Below are 11,918 nucleotides of genomic sequence, written 5' to 3'. Positions count from 1 at the left end.
TGATTTTATTTATTTATTATGTAATTATATAAAATCGTATATCCTTTAAAAGAATATGAAAATTTGAAAACAAACAAAAGGGCAAACCAGTCCCGATTAAAACAATGGGACCTGACCTTTTTAAAGGTCCAATTGCCCAACGAAACTATGACATAATGGTCGTATCCAAACAGAAAACATAATTGGACTCTTAACTTGGAATCCAATTGTATAAAACATAGAACAATGGTCCATTTCAATCCAAATGGGTCTCTTGGGATTTCCGTGTTTGAAAAAAAAAAACTAAAAATAAAAATAAAAGTCCTAAGGTTAAAGGAAACTGAACCGGGCTGACCGGAGAAAAGGAGTCGGTTAGGGCAGTTGGTGTAGCGTAGAGAATATAAATATGCAAGAGACGTCTGAAGAGAGCGGCTTTAGTGCGTAAAAGAAAGAAAAATAAGCCGTAGAAGAGGGCTCTCTCTTGGTGGACCTTGCCCCCGCAATTAATCGTTTACGACTCCATTATCAAACCATTAAAGGTTTGTTTCAGATCTAACCCCACTTTCCTTTTCCTATTCTGTAATTTTTTTTTAAATTTATTTTATTGGCTACATGGAACTTTCGGAATATTGATTTCTTGGCGGAGAAAAGATGGATCGTTACCAGAGAGTGGAGAAGCCGAAGGCAGATACACCTATTGATAAGAACGAGATTCGTATTACCAGTCAAGGAAGGATGCGCAATTATATCACTTATGCCATGACTTTGCTTCAGGTTTTTTTCTTCTCCTTTTTGTTTAATTTCTGCGTTTTTAGATCTTCATATGAGTTGGGTGTTTGCTTTCTTTTTCAGAATATGCACCAGAACTGTTCTTTGTTGAGTGTTCGCAGCTTTCTTCGTTTATCTGATGTTTATATATTTTTTTCTCTTTAAATGTAATGTCTGGTAGGAAAAGGGCTCGAATCAAGTAGTCTTCAAGGCAATGGGAAGAGCCATTAACAAGACTGTGACTATTGCGGAGTTAATTAAGGTAATCCTGTCTATATGAACTTGCCTAGGTGTGTGTGAATTTTATTCTTTGATTCTTGTTTAAGGAAGCTGACGATGTGCTTCATTCTACTTGCTATGCAGAGAAGGATTGTTGGTCTTCATCAGATTACATCAATTGGATCCACGCATATAACAGATATGTGGGAGCCTCTTGAAGAAGGACTACTTCCGTAAGAGCTATATTTAACCCTTATAACAACAAATAGCTATTATTTTTTCTGTCCTTTAATCTGCTTAGTTAGAGGACTCTAGTAAACATTAGTTGAATTGCCACAGATTGGAGACCACCAGGCATGTTTCCATGATCTCTATAACCCTTTCGAAGGTCGAATTGAATACATCGTCTGTCGGGTAAGTTCCTACAATTATTTCCTTTTACTGCATTGCACTTTACTTTTCTTGGTTCTTTCAGTTTTAGTGAATTTTAAAATATTAAACCTCATTTGGGTTCCTTTTTTAGTTAATATGAAACTAGTTGGCTATACCTTCATTACAATATCTTGTTTAATTTCACTTTTATGAATGTCGGGATTAGAAAATTTTAGGGTTTATGGCTTTAGGTTCTTGTGATGGTGGTGGCTTGATAGTTTAAGAGGGTGTTTGGCAAACAATTGATAGCTGGTAGTTGATTCCAGGTTTGACCAACTGATTTGATTAGCTGATTTGAGAAACTGATTTGATTAACTGTTTATATCGAAGTGATTGGTAAAATTTAGTTGATAGTTGATATGTTTAAAATGAAAAAATAAGGGTATGATACATTTAGTTGTTAAGTACATATATGTTTTATAATACTTTAGTTTTTATTGGGGTGAAATTATTTGGATAAAATGCTTTTGACAAGGAATTTAAAATTCCTTAAGAAAATTAGTGAATATATTTTTTTAAATTTAATATTTACAAATATTAACCTTGTGAGATAGATACATACTATTAACTTTCTATAAAATATCAATGCTACATTTTTTTTACTTTCATGTTTCGCTATATTTTCTAAACTCAAATATATTTGAGAATCTACAACTAAAAAATAGAATAATAAAATAAAATTTCAGCTTAAATATATTAGGATGAAGGTTATTTCATTATATTATATTTTATGGTAAGAATGTAATTATAGAAAAAATAAGGTCAAATATGTCATTTAACATCTTATTTTGCAATAAGTTCTTCCAAACCGCTAGATTTTCCAGGGTTTTCATTTTCAGCTTATTTTGCACAATAAGCTCTTTCAAAAAGGTGTTTACCAAACACTAAAAATGGAGGGTTTGACTACTAATCAACTATTTATGTTTTTAAATAAACTAAAAACTCTTCAAAAAGTTGTTTGTCAAACACCCCCTAAATTAATTATCAAATATTTTTTTATTCCATCTCAAAAACGCAATGAGTGAGAAAGGCAAAGAGAGAAAGAGAGAGGTTGTGACAGGTCGTTCATCCTCCGATGAGGAATGGACTGTCTTTGTAGATAATCTTAGCAAGAGAGTTACTTTCAATCATTATGGTCAAGTATTAAGGGTCTTTATTCCAAGTTTTATGGTGAAACCAAATTATAAGTCATCAACGTTTGCCTTTGTGCAATATGCGATGGAGGAAGCTTGTAGAAGAGCGATACAAAATGTTAATGGAACGCTGATTGATGGCAAGAGAGTCTCAGTGGGGGTTGCAAAGTATAAGAAGGGAAGGAGAAGAGAAACAGATGACAAAAAGTTCCAGGTGGAAGGTAACAAGCAAGTTAGAGGGGAGAAAGGTAGGCAACATGAGGTACTGGAGAAATCGAGAAGTCTGTGGGATGGAAGAACGTATAAGGAGGTGTTGAACGTGGATAATAAAAGGAGAATGGAGCATGAAAGAGTGGGAAATAAGGAAGGTCAAAATTTGAAAGCAAATGGATTAAGGAACGTATGGGAAATGCACATTCCTAAAAATGATTCAAGCTGGGTGAAAAAATCTTTAACAGGGGTTATCAAATATCCCTTACAGTCTGATATGGTGAAGAAGGCTTTGGCGAAGGAGGGATATGAGGTCAAAATAGTAAGTTGGGGATACGTAAGGAATGCTTGGATTATTATATTCAATTCCAATGAAGAGTTCTTAAAGGCTTGGTTGAATAATAGAGAGAAGTTGTTTTTATGGTTTCATTGGTTATCTCCATTGTTGAATGAAGGAGTTCCATTGGCGTATTGTTTGGTAGAGCTGGTTGGGTTACCACTTCTTAGCTGGACAGTACCTTTTCTAGAGAAACTAGCAGGTAGTTGGGGAGAGTTCGTTAGTATCCTGGAGGAGACAAAGAATAGAGATGATCTATCATCAGTGAGATTATTGTTAAGGGTAGCAAGCCCTTTTGATGTACCCGAATTTATTAATGTAGGGTCATATGGAAGATCTTTTAAAGTCAAAATTAATTTGGGATCGAATTGTAATAAATTCCAAGCTGCATTCGGAGAAGAGCTGCAGAAGTTTTCAGACGATGGATGCAGTGTAGATTATTCGAAGGAGGAAGAAGGTGTTAGTTCAGAGAAGGAAGAAGACAAGTGGGAGATGTCAGCAGAGGAAGTATGTTCAAAGGTGGACACATGGCTACAGCAAGGACAAGAAAGTGGGTGGAATGAAGGAGGCGGGGAACAAACTCTGAAATAGAAGTCCCACATGATACCTATAATTAATGGGTTGTCAGATCATTTTGAATTTGAACTTGAGTCTAATCTCTATAAAGATTATGCGGGCCTTGGACTGGGAAAGGAAGTGGATCAGATATATTCAGTCCAATCCGACTCTAACTGGGAATCATATTCACCAGTCAAAAAATTAAATCCTGCTGGGCCTGCTGTTAAAATAAAGTGGGATGGGTTGGATAAGCATAATAAGTTCCAATCTCTTTATGAATTAATGGAGGATGATAGTTGCAATATTATAGAAGAGGAAAATGAGGGAATTCTAGGAGATGATGTTAATGTTCGTGGTAAGAAAGCAGAAGGAAGTGTTCTGCAGGAGGAAAATAGTGAAGGAATTGTGAAGAGCTCCAAATGCTAGAAAATGGGATGTCATGTTTCTGCATGTCTATCAATTAGAAGTCAGGTGGAAGGAGAGAAAGAGGTCGCTTTGCTAGAGTCTATAGAAGGTCAAGAAATAGACGAATGTGGGTATGTGCGAATAATGAAGTTGAATTATTTTGTTCAGAGGTTAGTCCGAATCAAGTATAAAAGTTTAAAGAATGTAGAAATTTTCAGCAGAGTTCTTCAGAAAATGGGGGAATTGGACAGGAAAATGAGATCAATTGTTCAATAGATGTTCAGAATACACCTATGGTTCCATTAATTTGCAGTAATCATTCAGAGAGTATGACAGCAACTTCTTATACTGCTTCAGGGATAGGAAAAAATAAAAGAAGGAAGAGGAGTTTTAATCAGTGAAGCTTTGGAAATGGTCAATAATTCTACTATTTCTTCATCTCAATTCTCAAAGTTGTTGGAGGAAGCAATGACCACATGGGAAGTTTGTCAGATGTTAGGTATTTCTTTCAAGGAAGGGAAGAAGGCTTTTATTGAAAAAATTGTACGTCTTGAGAATGGTTTGGAGGTAGGAAGGGAAGGGTGAGATGTTGGTCAGCAGGGTATGGTTTTGCGTTTGGGATTGAAGTCTTTATATGCATAAGTTAAGTATTCTTACGTGGAACATTAGAGGTTTAGGAAGAAGGGAAAAATCTGTAGCAGTTGCGAGGCAAGTAAAGAAGATCAAACCGGTTCTGATTTTTATTCAAGAATCTAAACTTAATCATTGTCATGTGTCGATTATAAGGAGGATTGGGGGAAATTTGCTAAAGGGAGTGATGGTGTCTCCTGCACAAGGGTCTAAGGGTGGATTGATTAGTATGTGGAATGAAAATGTGTTCAAAGTCACTACTCAGCATGTTCACAGTAGGTTTATTGCATTAGTGGGGAATTTTATGAATGGCCAAAAGGAGTTTGTGTTTATTAATGCCTATGGACCTGTTATTGAATCTGAAAAGGAGGAATTTTTTGGGGAGTTGCTGAATTATGTTAATTCGATGAATCTACCAGTGTGTATAGGGGGCGATTTTAATGTGTATCTTGATCAGGAAGAAAAGCAAGGGAGATCACAAAATAGGCATGCAATTGAAATTCTTAGATCATTTGTGCAACAAGCTAATCTTATGGATTTGCCCATGTCAGGAGGAACTTTCACTTGGTGTAGTAATAGAGAATTTTCAACATGGGTTAGACTTGATCGATTCCTAATTTGTGGTAGATTTTTGAACAATTTTCCTAAGATTTCACAATGTCTTTTACCCAAATTAATTTCAGATCACAATCTGGTCTTGCTGGAAGATGTTAGTCACAATTGGGGCACCAAACCTTTTAGGTTCTTTAATTTTCTGTTAGAGGAACAAGGCTTTGATGCATTGGTTGAAGACTGTGTGGTAGCTGAGAAGAAGAAGAATAGAGGGGGAATTTTCAGGATGTTACAAAATGCAAAAAAGAAGATCAGAAATTGGTCTGGTAGCAGTCATTTAGGGCTGGTAGACTCCATTTCGTTGCTTGAACTGAAGATAAACGACTTGGATTTAAAGTCACAAGGTGGAATATTGTCTACGGGGGAGTGGGATCAGTTGATTGAATCTAAAAAGGAGCTTTGGAGGTTGCTTAGGATCGAGGAAAGTATTTGGTGGCAGAATTCAAGAAATAGATGGGGTACATGGGGTTAATCACGCATTTATAACCTTGATTCCTAAGAAAGGTAATCCTAAGAGTATAGAAGACTATATACCTATTAGTCTTGTGGGCAACCTATATAAAATACTTTCAAAAGTTCTTTCAAAGAGGCTTATATCTTGTGTTAAAGATATTATTAGTCCTAATCAGTTTGCTTTTATTCCGCGGAGGCAATTGTTGGACTGTGCTTGTTTGGCCAATGAAGGAATTGATTTTTGGAGGAAACAAGGGCTTAAAGGGGTTGTGTTTAAAGTGGACTTCAGCAGAGCGTATGATACAGTGGAATGGCAGATTCTTCTAAGGATAAAGAAAGAGATGGGTTTTGGCGAGAGGTGGTGTTCTTGGATCAAGCAGTGTATTTCTACAGCTTCAATATCGGTTCTAGTGAACGGGTCACCTACAAAAGAGTTTTCTATTGAAAAAGGCTTAAGGCAAGGATGTAGCCTTTCTCGTATTCTGTTTAATGTTGTTGGGGAATTACTTCATAGGATGCTGACTAAAGCAGTGGATTTGGGTTTGTTTCAAGGGTTCTCTTTCAGCAAAGATCAAAATTCCTTTAATTTAACCCTTCTTCAATTTGCGGATGATTTAATTATTTTTTGTGGAGCTTCAATTTACACAGATTAAGAATGTTAGAGGAGTGTTGAGGAATTTTAGCCTAATGACGGGGCTTCATCTCAAAGCTAAAAGTAAACTTTATGGTATTAATGTGGAGAATGACATCCTTGAAGATTAGGCGAGAAATATTGATTGTTCTATTGGTTCATTTCCTACGGTATACTTAGGCCTTCCATTAGGGGCAAAAAAGAATTCAGAGAAGTTGTGGGAGCCGGTCATCGAGAATTTTAATAGAAAATTGGCGGGGTGGAAAGCTTCATCTTTATCCATGGCTGGTAGATTGGTGCTTATAAAGTCGGTTCTTTCATCCTTACTTATCTTCTACTTATCTATTTTCAAGATGCCTTCTATTATTTGTCAACGTTTAAATTCTTTGATGTCGAATTTTTTATGGGGAGGAGGAAATGAGAAGAAGAGAATGCATTGGGTTAGTTGGAAAAAGATATGTAAGCCGTTGAGTGGTGGAGGCTTGGGAGTTGCTGATTTGAATCTTACCAATAAAGTCGGTTCTTTCATCCTTACTTATCTTCTACTTATCTATTTTCAAGATGCCTTCTATTATTTGTCAACGGTTAAATTCTTTGATGTCGAATTTTTTATGGGGAGAAGGGGATGAGAAGAAGAGAATGCATTGGGTTAGTTGGAAAAAAATATGTAAGTCGTTGAGTGGTGGAGGCTTGGGAGTTGCTGATTTGAATCTTACCAATAGAGCGTTGTTGGGAAAGTGGGTTTGGAAGTTTGGAAATGAAAAAGAGACGATATGGAAGAAATTTTTTTGCAACAAACACAATGTGAGTTGTCATTCTTTGGATATCACTAAGGTTCTCTCTCAAAAAGACTCTTGGATTTGGAGGGGAATTGTCAATAACTTTACAAAGAATGATTTCATTGGAGGTTGCCTTAGATCTCACGCTAAAATACAAATAGGGAATGGAAAATCTGTCTCTTTTTGGAATGATACTTGGCTTGGGGATTTCCTATTGAAAATCTTTTTCCCTAGGATTTTTGCCCTTTCTTCTCATAAAAGGGGCAATGTGGCTGATTTTGGAAGCTTTGATTTGAATGGATGGGAGTGGAATATCAAGACTAGGAGGAATTTATGTGATTGGGAGTGCTGCAGTTGGTTGAGTTATTGGACAGACTTAAAGAAATTAAACTAACTGAGTCATTGGAGGACTGTTTGCTGTGGGATGGAATGGGGGAGGGGCTGTTTTTTGTTAAAGTTTGCAGGAAAGCTCTTTCGTCTGTTTATGAGGATACATTTCAGTGGAACAAAAGTGTATGGCTGGGTCTAGTTTCACCTAGAGTGGAGATTTTCCTTTGGCAGCTGTCTCATAAAAAAATTGTTGTCAGAGTGGAATTGATGAAAAGGAGGGTTCCTATAGGGGAGAATATTCTCTGCCCTCTATGCAACCTATGTGATGAATCAGTCCAACATCTTTTCATGTTCTGTCATGTTTCGTGGGAATTGTGGAATAAACTAATATGTTTTTGGGTATTAGTTTAGCTCTACCGCAAGACCCTCCATCCTTACTCAGTTCTTGGTCTGATTTGAGGCCTTCTTCGGATATTTGGAAGTTTATTCTGGGGTAGTGTTATGGTCAATTTGGAATATTAGAAATGAAATTATCTTTGATAAAGGAAAATTGGACAGACTTTCATTGTTTTTCATTGTTCGTTTAAGGCTAGCGAGATGGTTTTTAGCTAAGTATCCTCTTGCCTCTATTAAGGTGGATTCTTTAATTGGTGATCCTTCCTTGGCAAATAGTATTTTTGCTTCTAAGGAATTGTCCAGGCCTATGTACTGTTGGATTCCTCCTCCAATAGATTTTTTTAAGATGAATGTGGATGGGGCTTTTAGTAGAGTTGGGAGGGTTGCTGGAATTGGGGGTCTTCTTAGGGATTGGAATCGGGTTACACTTATGTCTTTTTTCAGAAAATGTTGGTCCTACACCTCCCTATCTAGCAGAACTGAAAGCTATCAAAAAAGGCCTTGACATCTTTGTTTCTTCAGAATGGTTGTCGAAGGGCAGGCTTATTATTGAAAGTGATTGTAAGCTTGTAGTGGATTGGATCAAAGACCAAGCTTTAGTTCCTGTTTTCCTTACAAATTTTGTTAAGGAAATTGTGTCTATTATTATGTTATAGATTTTATTGTTAGGTGGATTCCAAGATGTTGTAATTGCGAGGCTGACAAGCTAGCAAAGGAGGGGATCGGGTGATTTTGCATTCTGTTTTCAGTTGGGGATTGTTTTACAGATATGTTACTATAGGAGTGTGTGATGTCTTATGTTGTTTGTAAAAGTGTATTTAAGTCTTATGTAATTCAGCTAACATTAATAAATTGAGATACTCTTTTCCTCCTTCCGCTAGTTGGTTCTTACCTTAGGGCAAAGAACCATTAAGAGGGAGGTTTTTAATGAGACCTCCTATTCCTATAAAAAAAAATTATCAAATATTTTTTGTTACTCATTAACTGCTTCCTCGTCCAGGTATCAGCCTCCATTACCGGCTGATCAAGTGAAGGCATCCATAAAAATTGATCCTGAAGGAGGTTGGGACACATTTCATTAGCTGTGCTGTTTGTTTCTGAAGCATATATTTCCTCTTTTAGATTTCTTTTTGTTTGGCAGAGGGCTCACCTAGTGGGCGAGGTAGGGGCCGTGGTGGTAGAGGGAGGCCGAGGGGTAGAGGTATGCCAATTTTGAATATTGATATATCCTGTGTTTGATGATATTTTTGTGTGTTTCTATAAAAAAAAAATGATATTTTTGTGTGTTATTGCATGATTAATCACACCTTTGAAGTTTATAGAATGCTATATGAGGATTTCTTTGAGCAATATTTAGCTACATTCTTCTTCAGGGGATGCTTTTGTCTCTTCTGAGTATGAGGATGGAGGCTGGGATCGCATTCCTGGATATGCTAGGGGAAGAGGACGAGGAAGAGGCCGTGGTTCCCGAGGCCGTGGACGTGGAGGATACAATGGACCTCAGGTTGATAGGCTGGAAGATGTAGGCTACAATTATGAAGCCCCTCCCCAAGTTGGCCGTGGACGTGGAGGATACAATGGTTCTCAGGTTGATAGGCTGGAAGATGGTGGCTACAATTACGAAGGCCCTCCCCAAGGCGGCCGTGGTGAGTTTTCTCCCATTGTTTTATTTATTTATTTATAATAGTTTTAGCATGTTTTATATAATTTTTTTTCTCGCAATAGAAAACTTGGTGATGGCATGATGGATGACTTGGTACTCACTAGGGAGGATATTCTTTGATTTCTGTCAGTGAACAAATATTATGCCAATAGTTTTAATTAGGGGTGCTTATCGAGCGAGTCGATCGTGAGTTGGACAGTGCTCGATTCGTGCTTGTTAAATTTTTTTATTGCTCGACTCGTTGCTCGTTAAAATTTGGCTCAACTAGTGCTATATAAAAAAAACTTGTTGCTCAAGTCGTGCTCGTTAAGCTCGTTGCTCGTTTTGTTTATCGTTAAGCTCACCGGAATTTTTATCTCATTTTTTAACTATAGGTAAAATCTACTAATATTATGTAAAGATTAATATAAACATAAATTAATATATTTAACCCAGAAAATAATCAAAATAGTGTATGCAACAAATTGAAAGTATAAACTCTAAAATAACAATCCACAAAGATATTAAAATAATAATTAGGGTTTGATTTTTGGGTGTAGTAAAATAATAATTATTGATTAATAATTTAGTATTTTTTTTATTTATTAGAAAATAGATTAGTCATTTATCATCTTTTTATTATCTATGTCTCAGTTCGTTAAGGTCTCGAGTCGAGTTTAAGTTCGAGTCAACCCGAGTCGAGTTTTTATCAAGTTTTGACCGAGTTGAGTTCGATCAGCTCAACTCATTAAGTACCTCTAATTTTAATACGAAATGCAGTGTTTTTTTTTTAAATTTCTGTACGGATGAATAAGTTAGACTATTGCTTCTAATGTTGTTGTTGATTTGCTTTTGTGAAGGCCGTGGCCATGGCCGTGGCAGGATATATCGAGGAAGGGGCAGAGGGTTTAGATCTAACGGGCCAATGCAGGCAGCTGCATGAGGTGGTGGCGGCAGTCCTTTAACGTAATCGAAACGGTTTTGCGTCTAGTTACAAGTTTTTTTAATCTTGTCCTTTATTTATCAGCTGCATGAGGTGGTGGCGGCAGTCCTTTAACGTAATCGAAACGGTTTTGCGTCTAGTTACAAGTTTTTTTAATCTTGTCCTTTATTTATTTTAGCTTTAGGGGTATTTTTTTTTTCGTTACTAGCAATTTTAACTTATAATTTGTTGATGAGTAGAGACTAGAGACTAGCGCATTTCTAGTGCACAAGAGGTTGACACTTTTTTTTGGTTGTTGCCAATGCTCTGAAGATATATGTTTGAATAATTATAGCCATTTTTTAGAACAATGATATTTTGTATCAGGGATGGATCGAGGGGACGGGTGGGAATTTTTAAAATTGCCTTATATTTTAGAATTTTTATATGTATTTTTTATTGAAAATCTATTTTTGTCCTTTGAAATTTAATAAGTTTTAGTTTTAGTTTGCTCGCTAATATATAATCCTTCGTCCGTTCCTTGTATTGCAGAAAGCTGCTACAAATTGCTGCACTAGATAAAACCCTTGCAAAACCTGAATGCTAACGAGTCCTAATCATCCAAGTTCCGGCCAATACAAATCAAAGAATTATCATAACCTACCTTACTAATGTGCCTACCTTGTGACTCGAAAATTGTTTCCACATAAAACTTCACTTTATTGCTTTCGTTTGAGCATGGCAGTTGTATATTCTTTGCTGGTTTACTTACCCTACTTCTCTTTCAAGCAAAATAAAGAAGCGTCTCTATTCGCTTTCCTCTATTGTAAAGCTGAACCATTATCATACTGGTATATAGTTAAGATTTGCACCATTTCAGAGGATGGGTTATTTGCCCAAACCTGAAGGCCCACCTAAATTTTGACAAGATTTGGATAAGTTTCAAAAATAGATTGACAAAAACAATTAAATTTATTAAAATATGGGCTGGTGCTTGGATTCAGAATCATTAGTTATGAGAAATTTTATTTTATTATTAGTTTTTTTAATTTTATTGATTGAATTATTTGATTATTTAAATGATGTACAATAATTTATTATCAATATTTGATAAAAAATTATAATAATTAATAAGAATAGTCAATTATATAATTGATCTTTATTTTTTTAATGTAATTTAATCTTATTAATTCATCTATATTAATCAATTAATTGATTAAGTTTGATTATTTGATCATTCAATTCAACCGACTGAAAAATAGAATATGCTGCCCTCGTTATATAGGCTTGCCACTAGAGTTAGGCTCAAGCCTGACTACAATTTAGTTTTGAATTATTGTTATTGAAGTCTCCTGATTCAGTCTGCCCCTCTAGCCGCTTGCTTGATGGTGGTATCGCCACCACATGGAAAATAAATTATTGGAAATTCCTATTTAATTCTTCAAGTGCATATTAATGATAATACGATGCCATTAAGATACT

The 11,918-nt window shown here is 35.9% G+C and overlaps 1 protein-coding gene across 4 annotated transcripts; it reads left to right on the top strand.

Moving 5' to 3' along the window:
- Nucleotides 1-357: 357 nt before the first annotated feature.
- LOC120194664 (ribonuclease P protein subunit p25-like protein) lies at nucleotides 358-10,528 on the top strand. Of its 4 annotated transcripts, none has more exons than XM_039196917.1 (9): nucleotides 358-518; nucleotides 631-753; nucleotides 929-1,009; nucleotides 1,111-1,199; nucleotides 1,306-1,380; nucleotides 8,873-8,934; nucleotides 9,014-9,073; nucleotides 9,246-9,425; nucleotides 10,375-10,528. In XM_039196917.1, exons 2-9 carry the CDS (start codon nucleotides 631-633, stop codon nucleotides 10,455-10,457), a joined length of 753 nt encoding a protein of 250 aa, XP_039052848.1. In that variant the 5' UTR covers nucleotides 358-518; the 3' UTR covers nucleotides 10,458-10,528. The 4 variants fall into 4 exon arrangements, with proteins under 4 accessions (XP_039052848.1, XP_039052847.1, XP_039052845.1 ...); XM_039196916.1 differs by having other exon boundaries at nucleotides 9,246-9,428; XM_039196914.1 differs by having other exon boundaries at nucleotides 9,246-9,437.
- Nucleotides 10,529-11,918: the final 1,390 nt, after the last annotated feature.

Source organism: Hibiscus syriacus, unplaced genomic scaffold (assembly GCF_006381635.1).
Source record: "Hibiscus syriacus cultivar Baekdansim isolate YM2019G1 unplaced genomic scaffold, ASM638163v2 tig00117000_pilon, whole genome shotgun sequence".
Classification (NCBI taxonomy): Eukaryota; Viridiplantae; Streptophyta; class Magnoliopsida; order Malvales; family Malvaceae; genus Hibiscus; species Hibiscus syriacus.
The sequence above is the reverse complement of the archived record's forward strand: the minus strand, read 5'-3'. Positions and strand labels throughout refer to the sequence as shown.